At 34.7% G+C, this 20,298-nt stretch overlaps 2 protein-coding genes across 2 annotated transcripts; one reads left to right on the top strand and one right to left on the bottom strand.

Annotated features, from left to right (window-relative positions):
- The first annotated feature begins 9,866 nt into the window (after positions 1–9,866).
- On the top strand, positions 9,867–12,451 carry LOC147404611 (Tetratricopeptide repeat (TPR)-like superfamily protein). Its single transcript, XM_086440633.1, has one exon. The coding sequence runs from the start codon at positions 10,157–10,159 to the stop codon at positions 12,449–12,451; it is 2,295 nt and encodes a 764-aa protein (XP_086296759.1). The 5' UTR covers positions 9,867–10,156.
- Positions 12,452–12,513: 62 nt separating this feature from the next.
- Positions 12,514–17,172, bottom strand: LOC147404610 (squalene monooxygenase SE1-like). The gene is made up of 8 exons (XM_086440634.1): positions 16,820–17,172; positions 15,492–15,603; positions 15,231–15,405; positions 14,934–15,102; positions 14,530–14,748; positions 14,053–14,328; positions 12,988–13,266; positions 12,514–12,777 (listed from the first exon to the last, which is right to left on the bottom strand). Exons 1-8 carry the CDS (start codon positions 17,048–17,050, stop codon positions 12,673–12,675), a joined length of 1,566 nt encoding a protein of 521 aa, XP_086296760.1. The 5' UTR covers positions 17,051–17,172; the 3' UTR covers positions 12,514–12,672.
- Between the last annotated feature and the right edge of the window lie 3,126 nt (positions 17,173–20,298).

The raw sequence follows: 20,298 nt of genomic DNA, 5'->3' as shown, positions 1-20,298 counted from the left end.
TTATATTTTTAAATGTTTTAATTCTGAAAATAGTAACTTACATTTTTTGGAATAGTCTACTGAAATTTTCAAATTCTAGGAGATGTTTTGGTAGATCGACAAAAAAAAAAGAAGAGAGAGCTTCTATTGCTGTCCCAACTTTTACTTATTGTACCCTCCTTTCTTAAATTATTTAACACGCCCTGTATAAATACTAAAACACACCATTCAAACATTACAAAAGTTTGGTTCAACTTGTCATCTCAAGATTACAAAGCATTATAATACATTCAAACAACTTTAGCAATTGTTGACAATTAGAATTATGCTCATATAAAATCCTAAATCTAGCAAATAGAAATCTAAACTGTGTGTGTTGAGAGAGTGAGAGTGAGGCGGGAAGAGTGAGTTTCTATTGGCCGCCCAACTTTTATATATTCCCAACCATTAATATATTTTATTTTATTTTTTTAATTGGGATGTAACAAGTAAAAGTTAGGGTGCCAGTAGCAGCTCTAAAAAAAGTCCCTACTATGACCTTTTGGGATTAGCTAAATAGTCCATTTAGTAAATCTTATTTTCTTAATAGTCTCTCAACCTCATCTCATGTTATAATATTTTTTGAAATATCAAAACTATTCATTTTTCATCTTCTTCATATACATAGGTTTTACAACTGCGATTCCAATCATTTCCAATGATTTTTTTTAATCATGAATGACATATATAAATGATATACTTCTCATTTTGAACTTTTAGATGTATTTTTTATTATTTATTTTTACGATTTAACAAAAAATGAAGCTAGGGTTTTTCAATTCTTTTACTTCTCTTTTTTGAATGAAAATCGATCAAGATGGTTCTTTTGATTTGAAATCATCTATACAATTCGTTATATCAAGTTTTAGTCGATCTTTCCATGTATTTTAGTTGGAAGAAGTCAAAAAATGAAAATCAGTTGATTTTACCAATGTCGAGCTCACTACTTTTTATTTATTTTAATATTTTTTTTGTCGAACTCACCAATTTTTATTATTGTCGAATTTACATGGAAAGATAGAATAAAAATTTAACATAACGACTTGTGTAGATGATTTCAAACCTAAAGTATTATTGTCGAATTTACATGGAAAGATAAAATAAAATTTTAACATAATGACTTGTGTAGATGATTTCAAACCAAAAGAACCATCCTTATTCGATTTTCATTAAAAAAATAAAGCAAAAGAATTGAAAAACCATAATTTTTTTTTAACATCCATCTTCAAAATACTTGAAAATGATTTCTTCCTTCTCAAATCATTTTTCATCATAATGAAGTCTCCAAAACTCAACTAGGATGTTTAAAATTCAATTTGTTGGATGAAGATGGTGAGTTTGATGAGTTTGAATGATTAGGATAGTTTTGACATTTCAACCATGAGAAATGTTTTATTAAAAAAAAAAGTTTTATTACATGGACTACTAAGAGAAGCCCAAAAACTTAGGCCACGTTTGATTCAGCTGTCTGAATCTGCTGTCAGCTTTTGCTGTCAGAATCTGCTGTCAGAAGCTGAAACACTGAAAAGCTTGTTTGTTACAGCTTCGTGAAAGTGTTGTGCTGGTGACCAGAATCTGGTAATTATTGTTTGATACAGCTTCTAGAATCTGCTGTTTAGGGTAAAATGACCAGAATACCTTAAGATTGAGGAACACTCAAAATGCATAAAAAATTACCAGAATACCCTTATAAATATATAATTACACTAAATATATATAAATATAATAAAATTATATAAAAACTTTTAAAAATAATTTTATTAATTTTAAAATATTTATAATTCAAAAAAAAAAATTATAAAAAATTTTATAATTCTACAGAAATTTGGCAGCATCTCCTCTTAAAAATGGACATATGAAATTTTCCTGATAAACAAAATACCTGCATAATACGCAATTCAACATTCACATTACATCATATATACATAATATATCCACATCACATCATATATACATAACACATCCACATAACTTCTAATTTACATTCCGACATCATTTAAATATAATAATCATAGTTAATATAATAAGTAAAATTGAAATAAATAAAAACATGAAAAATATACATCCAACAAATGCATACAAAATATATTTTTCATTCTTCTTATTTGACTCTGTTACTTTATCTTGAGGAACATTATCATTGATAATGTCAACTTCATCTGCCCACACAAAAGACCCTGCATGTCTCTATAAAGTAAAATAACACATGAATTAATATCAATCTCACCAAATATAAATATGCACCCAATATTAATATCAATATCATATTACCTACCAAGATGGGCACCTATAAAACATCCTCCCATAATTTTCTTTTGTTTTAGCTGTGATTAATGTCATCACTCGACCACATGAACAACATGGTGGATACGTATAATTTGCCATCAATGCTATTCATCATACAAAGAACATAAATAAATAAGCATAGAATCTTCGAAATATAATTAAAAATATTATAATCTTTATTCCAACATCGAAGAACAGTATTTATAATTACAATACAAAGTAAAAAAAAATTAATATGCAAATGCATCAATGATTGCCAGTAAAAATGGCATCGCTATTGAATCCCTATACATTTTCATTGTTTGTTGACTCTGACAACCTACTGATGGGGGAACTAGATACTCTTGATCAATGATCCTGTCTTCTTCCTCTTCCATTGCCCCTTCTTCCTCGAATCGAATAAATTCTTCATCGGCAATTGCATGTTTTCTGATAAAATTGTGCAATGCCATGCAAGCCACAACAATGTTTCGTTGTTTGTCCAATTATAGGAACGCATCATCTTCAAGATAGGCCATTTTGCCTTCAAAATCCCAAATGTTAGTTCGATCACATTCCGAAGTGAAGAATGTAAATGATTGAACATTTCTTGTCGACCATTTGCCCGTGACCTCCGATAGTCTTGTAGATGGTATCGAACACCTCGGTAAGATGCGAGATAACCTTCAATGAGCGGGTATCCAGCATCTACCAGATAGTATTTACCTATTATCCAAAAAAAATTTATATTGCCTAATCTTGAATATAAATATATATAATTGACAAATTTTTAAATACAGACTTGGTGGAGGATAAGGAAAATTTAAATTGGGAATATTCAATGTCTCAAGGAAGACCCGTGAATCATTAGCCGATCATTCCCAACCAACCACCACATGAGTAAATAACATGTCAAACGAACATGTTGACATTATATTTTACGTGAGTCCCTTATGTCCTCGATATTGCATTTGGTCTGCTATTGGTACAAATGCACTAACATGTGTTCCGTCTATCGCTCCAATGCAACCCTACATATTTTTTAATTATATTAATCTATAAAAATTAATAAAACAAATATATTTAAAATGTATGTATATGAGAAATTACCTTAAAATATGGTCAAAAACAAGGATTGTTACGGATGTGCGGAGAGACTTCATTAAGGTCAGGAGGTACAATCAAGGACATTGACAAGTTCACAATCGCCAAAAGAACTATGTTGAAATACTTGCTAACCATTTCAAGTGAATGAACAAAACGATCTGCAATTACTCTTTGTCCTTGATTATGTCCTATTATCAATAGGAACATCGCTACTTGTTCCTGAATAGTAATATATCGTTGCATCTTTAGTAGATCCCGTTCCTCAAAAATAGAACATAGATTCACAAATACATGGCTTTCCATTCTAAACAATGCGTGGCACATTGTATTATCATTCAGTGTTTTTCGCACAAAATCAATCCCCTTGAACGGACAATTACTATGTTCCTCCCTATCTAAGACATTCGCACAATAAAATAAAGAACCTAGAATGGCTCCTCTCGTGCCTAAATTTAAAACACTTGACCCAACAATATTATTGGTATCATCATTTGAATCCATGGTATCAGCAGTATCAACAGTATTTGTGCTATCAACATCTGAATCCATTTGACCTGTTTATCGATCCATATTAGTTGTATATACACCCAACTTACAATACACAATAAAATGATATCCACCACATACAACAAAACTCATTATCCACAATATTAATCACATAAACATCCAATAGTGCAAATAATATCCATCTATAGGAAAATATAATATGTCTAACAAAAATTAACATATCCATCTATATAGTATATTACATCATATTAGTGCAAAAAGTAACCAATGTATATTGCACCCTATAGGTGCATCATCAAACCGACATAAATATAAAAGTAACTAAGTATATTACACCCTATAGGTGCATCCCAAAACTAACATAATATAAAAATAACATGAAAAAATGTCTAACAATCTCTCCCAGCCAGAAATCAGTCATCTCGCTCTCCAACCACCTAAGACGAATATCTGTTGATCGTAACTCACAAAAAATCTCTCTGAATTGCTTGTTTTTCATAAACATCTTTAACGCAAAATGATAGAGATCACTGTTGGGGGTTATCTCTATTAGCTGGTCTAAGAGGTCGATTGACTCTTGAATAGTACCTTTCTTAACAGTTGTCTGATTGATAGAAGCAGATGTCTGATTGTTAACTGCATCTACGAGCTTCACCAATGATTGGCCAATTAGCATAGCAGGAGTCATCTTCTGCCTACGACCCTGAGATTGTAGAGTATCGCCACTTCTACATCTAACAGGATTTGTGGGTGGGGGTACAGTAGCGGTAGCATCATCTCCTAACTCATCAGCATCATCAGGAGTAAAGTCTAGAGGTGTCTGAGACTCTGGGGGCAAGGTCTCCATGACATCTTCTAGATCATCCCCAAGATTATCTGGTTGGTTTACTGATGTAGATGGCATTGTACCAGATGCAAGCGACCACATCCGGCTACCAGTAGCATATGTGCCTCCAAAGATTACATTTAATTGCTTCGCAAACATCAAAGGCTTCGATCGAAATATTGCATCTTTTGGATAATGCTTTAAAAAATAAAAATTATAAATTATAAATAAATAAAATAAATAAAATTTAAATAAATAAAATAAAGAAGTAACAAAAAAATATACCTCTAACCACCCATCCCACCACTCCTCACTTGCATCTAATATACCAGTCTCAACATCATTAAAAACGTCAGTATTTGTGCAAATCTTATTCCAATGTCCCCAAATTTCTTTTTGTCTATCCCACTTATTTTTCATTTGTCCTCTATCATAGTAAACGCCAGTTATCCTTTTAAACTCCTTCACCAATGTTTCATATCCGATCTTATCAAGTACTTTATGTGGTCTCCTCCCCTTTTTAACTAATTCATAGCATATCTCGACCCAAACTGCATGTTGTTTGGGTGTCCAATCTGCTTTCGCACTCTTTGAATTGTTATCTTTCATCTGTCAATGGTAATTGTAGACATGAAATGTTCGCCATGAACTTCAATACTACATTGTTTGGAGTCGCCACCATTCTTTTTTGTAAATGGGTGTGAATGGGCACCCGAATCGATTCTTTCGAAAATCATTTTTTTTATGGCATTGTAGTGACTCTCAATCATGGAAAAGGTATGGTCTACCTAAAATCTAAGTAAGGGGATTCAGTTAGAGAATGGGGAAGGTGTTAAGCACCCCATTCTCTCCACCTAAGGTGGTTACCTTTAGATTTGGCTATTTTTGGAAAAAGATTAAATAACAAGTAGAATGCATGAGATGCATGAAGTGGGTGGGTGCTCATAGTGTGTATGTACCTCATTAGAAGAGGATTTGATGTTGGTGTTGACATAAGAAATATCTTATGGAAGAAGACATTCTATGGTGTCAACACACTTTTGCATGAGTTGAGATGTTGGTTTGGGATTTTAGAGAAATTCCATGGATGGAATACCCTTAGATCCATAACCTTAATGCATGCATGTTTAGCTAGAAACTTAGTGTTTTAACCCCATCAAGAGAGTTACACATTTCTTCATCATAGCCAACATGTGTGATGTGTGTGCATAGTATACATTATGATGCATGATATGAGAATGGGTTAAAAAAAGGGCTTCAACCTCCATCCTTTCGACCAAACCGCCTCAAGCATTCCATGCCCAAGGTTGAGGTTCAATCTACTCGGGATGAAGGAGGGTTCTCCATTACATCCTAAAGGCTTCTAAAAATAAAAAGAGAGGGATAGAAGAAGAAGATGCAAAATAGAAACAAAAACAAATAAATAACTATTATCCCACCTTGTCCCCTTGGAAGTCTTGAATGAATCTTGAACTTGAGTAATGGACTTAGGACTTGAAAGATGTAGTTGAGGGTTGAGAGATAAGGGTTGAGAGATGAGAGATGAGTAGAGAATTTGGTAGAGTTTTAGGTTGAGAGATGGGGGCTTGAGAGCATGCCTTGCTCATAGGAAATGAGGGTATTTATAGAGTTTTTGGAGAACTTTTGGGGATAAAGTGGTCCAACCCTAAAAATAAAGAACATGGACATGAGATTTAGGTTATTTCTTTTTGGATTTTTCATTTGTATGAGGGTAAAGATGACATTTGTGAAGAAACCCTAAAAGCATGCTTTGATCCTTGGTTTTTTGGTAAATAGAGGTGAGAGAACAAAGGTACTTTTGGGAGGATGAATGGGGGAGTGACATGTGTAAAGGTGGAGTGGTAGGTAAAAAGTAGATCTTGGTTTATTTGTAAATAACGCATAAAGCAAGGGTGGAAGTGTAGTTTTGAAATGGACCAATGGGAAAAGAAAAACACATTTGGGAGGGTGAATAGGAGGATGACATGTGTAAAGGTGAAGTGGTAGGTGAAAAGTAGACTTTGGTTCATTTGTAAATAACTCATAAAGCAAGGGTAGAAGTATATTTTTAAAATGGACCAATGGGAGGACTCCATGTATGTACTTGAAGATTCCCACCTTTTGAGGGCATAATGGGAAGTTCTCTCACCTTTATAGATTATTACCAAAGACCAACTAACCTTTTGGTTGGACTAAACTTTTTGAGAAGGGCATTCTTGAGTTTTCACAAAAGAAAGGTTGACTCTCCAATTAGATGATGCATTGGGTGTTGGAGGCTTATGAGGTATCAACATGTGTCATCTTGTGAAGGGGTGAGAGAATGGACTTGGTGTTGGGCTTGGGTATGGACTTGGTGTTGGGTTTGGATATGGACTTGGGTTTGGGCTTAGGATGGACTTGGTTTTGGGTTAAGGATGTGGACTTAGGTTTGGGCTTAGGATGGACTTGGTTTTGGGTTAGGACATGGACTTGGATTTGGGTTTGGATATGGAATTGGATTTGGGTTTGGGTGATGGGCATAGGTTTAGGTGGATTAGGGACAAGGTATGGGCATGCGATGATATGAGATGATGCATGTATGCATGAAAATGATGCAAAATAGCAATGTGGGTCTGTCGAAGAACTTGAGTTCTAAATCGAAATTAATTCGAGAAAATTTGGATTTTCCTATGGGTTCGTGCAAATTGGGGTGTCTACAGTAATAACAACAGTAGTGCATGGAACAAAACATGTCATATTCTACTTCAACTTCATCACCAATTTTTTGTAAAATCTTTAGTTCACTAACAAAAAAATCAGAAGAGAAACCAAATAGAAGCAATGTATAATGAAAGAAAAGCACAATGTATAAGTTAAAGAAAATCACATATATATATTTTGACTTTTGCACAATGTATAATCAAAGAGAGAAACCAGGAGGCAATATCAGGTTATCTTATAGATAGCCGGAAGAACGCACAGTTCTCAGTCCCACGGTGAGGGATCCCTGTGTTCTCAATCTTTGACTGTACAGAGTACAGTAATTGATGTGTGTGTGTGTGCATGTGTAAACTTCTTCAACCAATAAGCGTTGGGCAAATAGATGCATGTACAGAAATTATTTTTAAATATTCAAATTATGAATATGACATTCTTTGTTTGTTATTCATCGACACAAATCATTGTAATAGATTGAAAGTTTTATCTAAATCTTCGAAATTATAATTATATAGTGTTCTCCATTCATCATTATTCACCGTTACAAATGGTTAGAATAGATTTCAATGCCATTGAAAAACTCAGGTATTTTAAAAGATATGAGAAAAAAATATTTTTGATACTTTAAAATTTTTGTTTAGATGAGGGAGCATTTAAAAAAAAAAAAAAGATTTCACTAACTAGACTATCAAGCCACCACACAAAAGTAAGGGAGATCCCCAACCATGAAACCAAATCTGTGCCTTTCTCATGCATTGATCAGCTCTCTCTGGCGAAATATCAAGAAGACAAGGCCTATGATATGAGATGTAAGTATCCTCCATGTTATTCCATTTGACTAATTTGATTGTTATCATCATCACCATCATCATTAATCTTATGAAAAATAGGTAACCAATTTGGCGTAGTATGCAAATTATAATGCATTATAACATGTAGACATGACAAAGCATATTATTAGATCGATATATGTGACATTTTTTATAGTGCATCACACCACTTACTACGATTTGTCCACGTAGTAATCTACATAGTACCTAGCAATCCAAAAAAAATATATCTACATGATATCCATCATGTAGACGTATTTTATAGAGAAATTCTCCAAAACATTATCAACTTTTGATAATTCTCATTCTAACTAACTAGTCATTTTAATTCCAAAAACATGAAAAGCGAGATCGTAGGTTTTTCAAAGTGACGATCTCGTCGGTTTAAAGTAGCGAGATCATTGATTCTTCTATCTTTTTTTTTCTTTTTTTTTTCAAAATGACAATCTCGTTGGTTATAAAAGTGATGATCTTGCAAGTTTGCAATGATCTTGCTCCTTTAAATTAACGAGAGTGTCAGTTTGAAATACCTACAATATGACTATTCATGATTTGGGAATCAAAATGAACAGTAAATACAAAGTTTTGAGTTCGACAATAAACAAAAAGTGGTGAATTGGACAGTAAATAATGGTGAGTTCAAATGTCAAAATTGTGGTCTCAACAATCCAGAAGAACAGAAACAAAATAAAAAATAATATATAAGACAAAATTCATAAATTCATTCTTCAAAATAATAGAGCAAAACCCAGCAAAAGAAATGGGTTTCCCAAAAATCTTAAGAAACCCAAACCCTCAAAAAAATTACATAAACAAACTCATGGGTTGTTCTCCTCATTGCTGAAATCTGAAATTTGCATTAAAATTGGAAAAAAAATAAATCTGAAATTTGCATTAAAATTGGAAAAAAAAAATAAATCTGAAATTTGCATCAAGTAGACATTAATATTGAAAAAAAAATCTGAAATTTGCATCAAGTAGACATTAAAATTGAAAAAATAAAAATCTGAAATTTGCATGTTTATAGGGTTAAAAAATTCGAACCAAAAATCCAGATGTTTGTCGAGAAAGAAGAGGCGAAGTTGAACTCCTCACGCAGATCTGTGCGAGGTTGATGTGCGAGAGAGAGAGAGAGAGAGAATGAGAGCTTCGCGTGAGAGGGGTGCGAGAGAGTGAGAGTGAGAGCTTCGCGTGAGAGGGATCTGTAACTACAGATCTGTGCGTAGCCGTGTGTGATGTTTGTCGACCGAGAAGAGAAGAAGAGAAGCAGCCGGAGGTGGACAGAGAGAGGTGTGCGAGAGAGGTCTGTGCAGAGAGAGGTCTAAGAGAGAACGAGTGGGAGAGATGTTTCGGTTGAACGAGTGAATAGAGATGAGTGACAGGGGCATAACGGTCAATTTACATGAACCGTTTATTCGGTCATTATTCTCCCGCAAATGAGATAAAAAAAGCGCCTAATTTGCGCTTCTCACATTTGCGTTTCCAAACGCAGTTTCAAGTCATGAAATTTCTAACGCTGGGTTTTGACAAACGGACTTTTGAATGCAAACGCAGATTCTAACCGCAAACGCAGTAGAATCCGCGTTTTGAAACGGTAACAAACAGCGCCTTAGGTACTAATTGGAAAGAAAAATCCTTTCGCCAGGAACCAAAATAAGATGGAAGAACAATCAATATCAGAATTAATTTTGTTGCCTGCTTGAATTTGGGTTCTCAGTTTTTTCTCTTGATTCCATTTATAATCAAATATCAAAGAACAAACGGTTCATGAGAGAAATTTTAAACGGTATCGTCATTATGAGCAGAAATGAGATAGAGATTGTGTGTGCGCGCGCGCGGGCGCGTAAAACACGAGACCAACCATCCAATAAATAGTTCAAAAAATGTCACTCTACCCCAAACGTAAATGATTGATTGGCCAATGAAGTTCCCCTTACAAATAGAAATCCTACCTGCAGCAAAACCAACTGAAACCCCAACACAACTTCTTATAAGACTCAACTCTCTGATTTCAAAACTCACATACTCACACCAATTCTCACAAGCCCTCCAACTATTCCACCAAATTCACTCATCCCACCACCTCAAACCAGACCACTACACCTTAGCCAGCACCCTCACTGCCTGCGCTAACCTCTGCGACACATTAACTGGAGACCAAATCCACGCCCACGTTGTCCGCTCCGGATTCAAATCTTACTCTCACATCCATAACACACTCCTTTTCCTCTACTCAAGATCCAACAATTTAAATTCTGTAAACCAATTGTTCAGCGAAATTTCCGTTCCTGATGTCTACTCATGGACCACTCTGTTATCCGCTTATACAAAATCTGGTCGAATAGATCATGCTTGTCGAATCTTTGACCAAACTCCTCAAAGAGATGTTGCGGTGTGGAATGCTGTGATCACGGGTTGTGTAGAGAATGGGCGTCGAGATATTGCTTTCAAGATGTTTAACAGTATGCACCAAGCCGGTGTAAGGCACGATCGTTTTACTTTTGCTAGTGTTCTTAGCTTTTGTTCTTGGCCAGAGTTACTTGATTTCGGAAGGCAATTGCATTCACTTGCTATTAGAACTGGGTTTCTTGTTGAAGTTTCTGTGATTAATGCTCAGATTACGATGTATTTCAATTGTGGAGTAGTTAGTGAAGCCTACAAAGTATTCGAAGAAGCCAAAGTGATGACCTGTAATGAGATTACTTTCAATGCGATGATAGCTGGATTAGCGAGCATGGGAAGAGATGCAGAGGCTTTGATGATGTTAAGGGAAATGCAAGAAGCATGTTTCGAACCCACTGAACTTACGTTCGTAAGTGTTCTAAGCTCATGTTCATCGGGGAGAATGGTGAAGGTTGGCCAACAAGTACATGTCCAAGCGATCAAGATGGGTTTAGAAGATTGTACCTCTGTGAGCAATGCGGCAATAACTATGTACTCCAATTGTGGGGATTTGAGTGCTTCTTGTCTTGTTTTCGAAACTTTGAAGGAGAAAGACCTAGTCTCATGGAACTCTATAATTACAGGTTATGCTCAAGCGAATTATTGCAGATTGGCAATCACGGCTTTCTTGCAAATGCAGAGGGCAGGGATAAAACCCGATGACTTCACCATCGGAACGCTATTATCATGCTTGGAGTTGGGGATCATTGAGATGATTCTAGCCTTAGTACTTCAAAATGGGCTTATCTTGATAACTGAAGTTTCTAATGCATTGGTTTCTGCATTTTATAAGCATGGGAAGGTCGAGCATGCTTGTCGGATCTTTGACAGCATGCCTTCTAGAAATTTGATCTCCTGGAATTCGATCATATCAGGTTTTCTGTTTAATGGGTTGCCAATGAAGGGTTTAGAGATATTCAGTAAGTTTCAGGTATCTGGACTAAACCCAAATTCATATACCCTCAGCATTGTTTTAAGCATTTGTGCCAGTATATCGGCTTTGAGACCTGGGCAACAAGTACACAGCTACATTCTCAGATCTGGGTTTGATTTGGAAACATCATTGGGGAATGCCCTCATAACCATGTATGCTAAGTGTGGGCTTTTAGATTGGTCTTCCAAAGTGTTTGGTGGGATTTACGAAAAAGACGTAGTCTCTTGGAATGCCATGATTTCTGCTTATGCACAACACGGGGAAGGAAAAAAAGCCATTCGGTGCTTCGAGATAATGCTGGAATTGGGTCTCGTCAAGCCAGATCAGGCCACATTTACCGCAGTTCTTTCTGCATGTAGCCATGCTGGTTTGGTTGATGAGGGCCGTCAAATTTTCTCTTCTATGGTGGAAGATTATTGCATAGAACCTGAGATGGATCAGTATTCCTGCATTATCGATCTTTTAGGTCGAGCAGGGCATTTAGATGAGGCAGAAAGGTTGATAACGAGTATGCCCTTCAAAGCAGATTCGACTATTTGGTGGGCAGTGATCAGTGCTTGCACGGCTCATGGTAATGTGAGATTAGGAAGAGTTGCAGCTGAGTTTCTTTTTGATTCTGAACCAGATAACCCAGCTGTTTATGTGCTTTTGTCGAATTTATATGCGGCTTCTGGACAATGGGAAGAAGCAGCTAATGTGAGAGAACTGATGATGAAGAATGGCGTAACAAAGCAACCCGGATGCAGTTGGATTGAGTCACATAACCATGTTCATACATTCATGCTAGATGGCGGACAGTGGAACTCAAAACCTTCTTCATTTTGAAACTAATCTAAATTTGTTGCCCATTACAGATGAAAGGAAAATTAAGTGAAGGAGAGTGTATGGAATGTGTAAAGAACCAACACTAGTAATGTTAAAATTTGACATATTCACAGATTATTCTCCGTGGAAGTAGAAAACTTCCCTCACTTGAACAAGCAAGTACACACATTGTTACAAACGAACATTGATTTTTCACTCTAATTTTTATTTTATTTTATTTTTCACTTAAAAGGTGGACCTCTATAATATGCTGGAACAGTTGCAGGGAAAAACATCTGCCTGACCCCTTCTGCCTTTATAATGGGGAAAATGATTCCTGATGCACTCTGCAAAAGAGAAACGTGCACGATAAGAAACCAAATAATCGCATTATCTTCAAAGGAAACTATGTTCAGGATTAAAAGAATTCAAATCTCTATAGTTATATTAATTATGATTCATTCATTAGGAATTTGAAAAGCTGGGTATCTAACACATAACATCCAAGCATCAAACACAGATTGAATAAGTTGAAATGAGATCATATCAAGACGTACTGAAATCAATCTAGCTCCAATCCATAAGCGTTTGGGTGAAGGGAATGGAAGTAATAGGCGGCCAACACCATATATTGCCACAGCAAAGAAATGGCAAACCAAGCTCAATGGGCGTGGGTTGAGACCCGAGAGTAAAGCCACTGGACCTGTCGAAAAAACTCCTCCAAGGCTTAAATAATCAAAACAGGCTTCGCGCATTTCCTTTCTTGCCTGATCAGGTGAAGCACAAAAGACCTTGTACAGGGCACCAGCCAACGTATTTATTGTAGACGCCACAGGCTGCAATAGAATCATGTCACATATAAGTTGATAGGATTTGAAAAACATATCTTAAACCGTAAAAAACAAAAAATTATAACCCAATAAATGTCATTTTAACATGGTTTACCATATGACAACTAGCTTATCGATTCCAAATAAAAATTGACAATAAAATTTGATGAAGATAACTTGTTTTTTGTCATCCACTCTCTACTCTGGATCTTACATAACGTTTTCCTTTACTTCGTTTAATACTTACACATCCACATATAGCAATACTTTTAATCAGCTTTATTTTTAGAGCTTCTATTGGCATCCCAACTTTTACTTATTACCCCCTATTAAAAATAAAGTAAATAAGTGAATGATTATGAATAAGTAAAAGTTGGGTGTCAATAGAAGCTCCCTCATTTTTTATATTTTTCATCAATTTCTATTTTTTGGGTTTAGGATTTTATATGAGCCTAATCATAATTGTAAACAACTACCGAAATTGTTTGAATGAGTGTTATAATGTTGCAATTATAATTTGAGCCAAACCTTTGTAATGTTTGAAGAGCGTGTTTTAATCTTTACTAGGGGTGTGATAAACTGTCTAGGAAATTGGGGTGTAATAAGTAAAAGTTTGGGTGCTAATAGCAGGTCTTTCTCTTTTTTTCAAAAAAAGAACTTCTTATTTTTTTGCTCATAAGTCTTACTTTCTTTAAATTGGGAACAAAAAAAATGTATTAGCATCTTCAAATCAAAGTGCCCAAACCAGTTTTCTCTTACAATACCAAATACATGTATAAGAATACAACTAACCTTACGCAAGGTGTAAAAGGATTCCAGATATTTGCACAAGGAAGATGCATCATTCAGATTGCGTAGAGGCTTAAGAAGATTCTGTAATACAACAATATCAGACAACGCAACAGTCATCCCTCCTCCAGTTAAAGGATGACGCATATTGAATGCATCCCCCATTAATAGGGCCCCTGGGGTGGGATGGGGAGCAGCTGGCATGCTTCGATTAGGCATGGTTCTTATGCTTCCTTTGTCAATCGCCGCTATAAAGGAATCATATATTCCATGAGGAATCTGAAACGTAAATTCTACAATTTAGGCCAAGGTACTATAAAAGTAGAAAGCATGGACTAAAGCTTTTCCTTCTGAAGGCGAGCGTAGGAAAATTAAATAGAAAAACAAAAGAATTAACGAACTAAACAACCTCAGCTACGCATAACTATTTCAGAATCAAACAATTGTGATCACACCATATAGAGAGCAACATAAAGATACCTGAGGAGCGACCACAGTCTTCAAATAGTTGCTCATTTCACCATTAGAAATAGAAGGTACTTTTTGCCCGGGCACATCAACCAAACAGCGAACCTCAGTACTACTGATGGGATAAAACAAGATGGGGGAAGGGTCTGCCAATACAACATGCCCGTGATTTGGATATGGAAGTTGACAGTTCTCCAAGACCAAACCAACAAAACAAGAGGGCACCTCTACCTGAAGAAATAGTTTGAAACTGTAAGTTTGTATTCAATGTTAAAGATTATGGAAGCACAATCCAAACCCACATAGCAAGAAATAGTTTACATTAACTTTCAAGTTATTCTAGAAACCATTCTTGCCCCTAACAATTTGATGAAAGAAAGCACGTTAATTTGACAAGATTGAGACAAATACTTCACCTTAGAGCTGCAGAGTGAACGCCTCAAGTTTGAAAAGCAACCATCACATACGATTGTAAGAGGAGCGCATGCCTTCAGTTCTTCACCAGTCTTGGTCTTGTATAGTACCCCTTTAACGATCCCATTCTCTTCTAGTAGGGATGTTACAGTTCCTTGCTCCAATTGTACACTGAAGAGAATATCAAAATGTAAGTTAAATATTTTCTTGATTAAACAATACGTGACACTTTCTTGAATTTTAATAAGAGAATAAACCAAGTCTAAATAAACTTCCATGGAGGGAAGAAAGAATGTTACTTGGGAAGGGTGGCGGCTTTCTCCCGCATCCGTTGTATGAAACGCCCATTGTGAAAACTCCTTCCGGCCACATCTGAATGGAAGTTTTCTAAGGGGTATGAGAGTTTAGTATCTTTACCATCCTTGAAAAGTGCATATCCTAGCACCCTTTGAGCATCGATTTCTTTCACACAATCTGCAACCCATATGCATATATATATGTCAAAAAAAGAGACAAACACCAAGAGGAGGGTATTATATAAATTCGAATTCCATGCCTACCCTCAAGGCCGAGCTCTATCAATTTCAGGTAGCCACCTGGTTGTAACAGTTCCCCAACAATTCTGTCAGGTTCAGCCAAATCTCTCTCAATCACATGCACTCGGCGTCCATCCTGCAACCGATACAAACCAGATAAGGATGCAGTTGAAATTATTTGCATTCAAAAAATCTTCGTTAAGGAATTACAAGAAGAAATTTATAGTGATAATAGATGACTCAATGAATTAGGTAAAAAAAATTATTAGGTCCAGCTTTTAAATGATCAAGAACTAAATTTGAAGCTTATCCCAACTCCATCTTCATAATCTCTCCTTAAATTCTTCAAGTAGTAGTGTGATTAAAACAAAAGAGGGAACTGTGCAGAATTCCACAACGGTTCGAGTATTCATTCAAGATTTTGTACTATCAACATGGAGACAAGTCTAGGGATAATTTTTAGCGTGTATGATCTCTATAATGAGGAGATCATAATAAATAAAAATCTGCCAAGCTTGGAACTTCTAACCCTATTAAAAATTTAAGTATTCTGAACCATCCAACTGAAGGTTCTGTGATCCCTTATCTGCTTCACTAGCTTGTTATGTAGCTACTTTTTGCAAAGTAAGGTAATTTATTTATTTTTTTTAAAAAACTAAGGATGCAAAGATTTTAGGGAATGAAATTTTCCCAAATACATGGATCTCTATTGGCATCTGTATGGCTAATACACTGGTAATCATGTTATAAGCACAATTTAACTCTAATATGCGCTTAATAAGATGATCAAATTTTCTTTTATTTTTTTCTTTAATAAATGATCAAAGCTCCATTAACCTTTGAAGATTTACCCACAAAAAATAAACATCATGGATCATCTGTGCTTCTATCAACGAACTTACATGCTAACAAATCGTCTCAACACAGAAGAGAATTATTAAACAAAAAGTTTCTGCAAGTTAAATCTGTAAATTAAAAGACCTTGCAAGAAAGCTACAACCAACCCTGTATTATAAAAAATAAAAATAAAAAACTTCTAATTATCCATTTTCCATGAATAACAAAATCTGATAAGAAGTGCAGATAGTCATCTACATTATCAAGATCCAATGAAAATTGATATAAACCCACCCACTATAAGATCCCCCAGAAACATCGATTCGGAGACAAATCTCTCCACAAAATCCTTCTAAATCAATTACTCGAAAAATTCTCCGCCATTCACCTCTTGTTTCAAAACCAAATAAATTTCAAACCACACGAATTCATCCTTGAGGACGAGAAACGTAAATCCACTAATCTCTAACAAAACTTTCAAGAAAAAATAATATTTTTTATTATGAAAAAGTTACCTTTCCGAGTGTGTAAGCGAGGGCAGAACCAGCAACACCGGCTCCCACAACAATCACATCGATATCACTTCCATTATCAGATCTAATATTTCCATTAATGGAGCTCTTCACGCAGTCATCTTGGATTTCGGTCGAAGCTCTGTTCTTCTCCTTCTTCTTTCCCAGAGAACCATACAACAAAGAAAACCCTAACAGAGACGCAAGGATTCCTCCTAAAATATACTGAATCATCTTCGAGAAAGAGCGAGAATCGATCAGAAATAAAGAAGAAAACGATATTAATGGATCGATCGACTCTCTCTCTCTCTCTTGCTCTGTTTAAAAAAGTTTTCTGTGTTTCTTTGTTTGGTTTTTTCACTCTTTTATAATGGAAACACGCGGGTCGGGTGTTTTAATTTAAAGACGCAACGTCAAAAAGATTTAGTCAAATAAGAGTGATTTGGCTAACTTGCGCCTTCCTATTATATAATGGGCCTTAACCAGCGCATTTCCCTTGGACAAGAAAAACTTGCCTATACCTCACATACAAACTAAATGATGTATTATCTTTTTATTATTGATGACATTAATTAGGATGTCAATGGGTAGGTTTCAACTTTTAATTTGGTTCTTAACATAGTTAGAACCATAATTATTAATTTTTTTTTCAGTTCTAATTCTAGTTGGCTCCGATTCTAAAATAAGTGGAATTAGGACTTTGTTTATATCCATCAATTTCGATTCTCAGAAAATTGAATGAAAATCATATTTTAATTCATCAATATAAAAAAAAAATTAATATATTTTTTACAAAGTATCAACGTAATTGTTATTTGTTCCGTTAAAGATATGAGTTAATGATTATTTACAAAATTTAAAATTTATCTTCTTTACTTGGTATGTGGAGTGGGGGGAGGACTACACGTGCTTTGAGAATTAGTTGGGTTGGATACTCTAATAGTCTCGATACCTTTATTTTTTTATTTTTTTTTTTAAATCCTTAAAAGAGATGGCCCATTTTAGGTTTCAATACATAATTAATATAAAAATTGAAGAACTTTATATAATATCTATTAATATTAAAATGTAGAAAAACCTTAAATCATTAATGATATAAAAAGAAATGATAATAAATCAGTTTCAGGTAATCATGATTACTCATCGGATTGAACCTAATGTTTTCGATTATTATCAATTCAATTTCATATTAGACCCGATTCTAATCCATTCTAATAAATAGGAATCCAAAATCAGGATTTATAATTTTCTACCAAATGAGAGAAATCATACTTTATGTATGTACCCCTATCACACTTAATGTCTTTTCATCAATCAAAATGGTCGCTCGACATGGTGCATCGAAAAGGTTTAATCAGACTACGAAGCTAATTAATGAAAAAAAAATTCTCTAAATTGATCATATTATTTAGGGTCTAAACCTATCTAACGATTTTGGGTGCGACACCTAGAGCAAAATCATCCCTAGTTGATTATTTCGTATGTGAACATAGTCATATTTTTCCTCCACGTAGTTCACGAGAAGCGTTAATGAGATTGTAGTCAAATTTATAAATCATACTTTTGTCATTTATTTACAGATGACTTTCTTTGAAAAACGAGAATGACTGTTGATGATTACATTATGAAAAACGAAAACAAAAAAACAAAAAAAGCGAAAAAGGCCATTTAAACATACCCTTCCCTGTTTTCTTGAATAATTGAGAAAACCCTTTATTTTCAAACTGATAATATGCATTTTTGAACTTTATCTTCTTTGATCACTAATGAAAATGATCTAAATATCCTCGTTATCAACTTCTAGCTAAAAATATCTTTGATTTTTTTTTAATAAAATATTAATCATATAAAAATTGAAAAACTTGAAAATGATGAATTTTTTAGAGAAAAATCAAAAAAAAAATTATTAAAGATTAAAGGCAATGGTACTTATTTTTCTTTGGTTATACAATGTCATCTGTTTGAAAATAAGGATGATAGTGAGGTATGTAAAATTCACCCTTAAAAAAAAAAACAAGTCATAATGTATGCACGCAATTTGGGTATACGATTGAATATGCGAATGACGTGATAAGGACACAGAGTCATATATTTTTTTCATCGGGATACACAAAAAAAGATTTGCAATTTTGTGCCTTTGCCACATCAGCCACCTATCAAAATCACGTGCATTCATCATGAATCTAAAAAAAATGAGTGCTGATTTTCAAATTAAAAAATCTTCACTCGACTGATGTGGCATGTACACAAAGTCATAGATCTTTTTACTCAAGATACACAATTGTCCATCCTCATAAAAAGATATGCAATTGTGTATTACAAGGAAAAAAATTTATAATTCCATGTCTGTGCCATATCAACTGAGTGAAGATCTTCTATTTAGAAAATTATTATTCAAAAAATAATATAGTACTTCGAACCGTTGGACAACTTATGTATGATTAATCAATGAGGTTGTCCTTTCCTAAGGTTGTAACTGGTCTGGTTCTGCTTTAACCCTGTTGACCTTTCAAAAAAAAAAAAAAAAAGAAAGAGAGTCGCATGGTGGCATAAAAAATTATAGATTCCCTATATCCACTCTAAATAAAATAGTAATTTAAAAAATATACAATATATCTCTTCCCCCGAGGCATTATGGCATTGGTTTGCTGGACAATATGTTATGGAACAAAATGCTGGACTGACTTTGTTGGACATTACATTCAAAGTTATGCTGACGTGGCAGTGTAGAACGCAGTGTCCGATGAAGTCAGTGTAGAGCAAGTCTATTTAAAAACAATAATAAAAAAAAGCCAATCAAAAATGTATCTCCTGCGTAATCACGTGAAGCAAACACTAAGGGGTGTCGGTACTCGGTAGGTAGGTCCAGAAAGAGTCTGCTGCCTGGCATAGATTACTGGGAGTTTGGTAACAATTCAACTTGATGGTGTGCAGGAAAACTAATTACAAGTATGCCATCGGCACACTTACGGTGACTTGACTTGGGTTGGTGAAGCACTCAAATGTTGAAAAAGAACAAAGTCTGACTGTTGCTTCATAATTTTACAATAAATGTGGATACTAATTTAGGTATATAGTCAAGGCTCTATCTTAGTAGTTGTAGAGGATTGGAATGTATTGATTAAGAGTCGTACTCGGGTGACACAAGATTTATTATGATTCTCACAAGTTTGACGTCGACGTGCATACATAATCGTAGATGATTTTTATTTGTATCACGAGAAAATGCATCTATGATTATGTGCGCATCTCACATCAGACTTGTGAGAATCACAGTAAATACTTTTTGTCATTTCAACATTTTCCATTGATTAATGAATGTTAAACCAAAGAACGATATGTGGATAAGGACTTACATATGTGACTAGATTCAAGGATTTAATTAGGATTCCGTGCTCACGAGATTCAATATGTAGACACAAAAACATTGTTTTGTAAAGAAAAAAAGACAAGATAGAATTGACAAATCTTGCAGGATGAGA

This window comes from Akebia trifoliata, chromosome 4 (assembly GCF_017979445.1).
Source record: "Akebia trifoliata isolate Shusen 1 chromosome 4, ASM1797944v1, whole genome shotgun sequence".
In the NCBI taxonomy this organism is placed as follows: domain Eukaryota; kingdom Viridiplantae; phylum Streptophyta; class Magnoliopsida; order Ranunculales; family Lardizabalaceae; genus Akebia; species Akebia trifoliata.
Note: the sequence above shows the minus strand (reverse complement) of the source record. Positions and strands in the feature narration are given on the sequence as shown.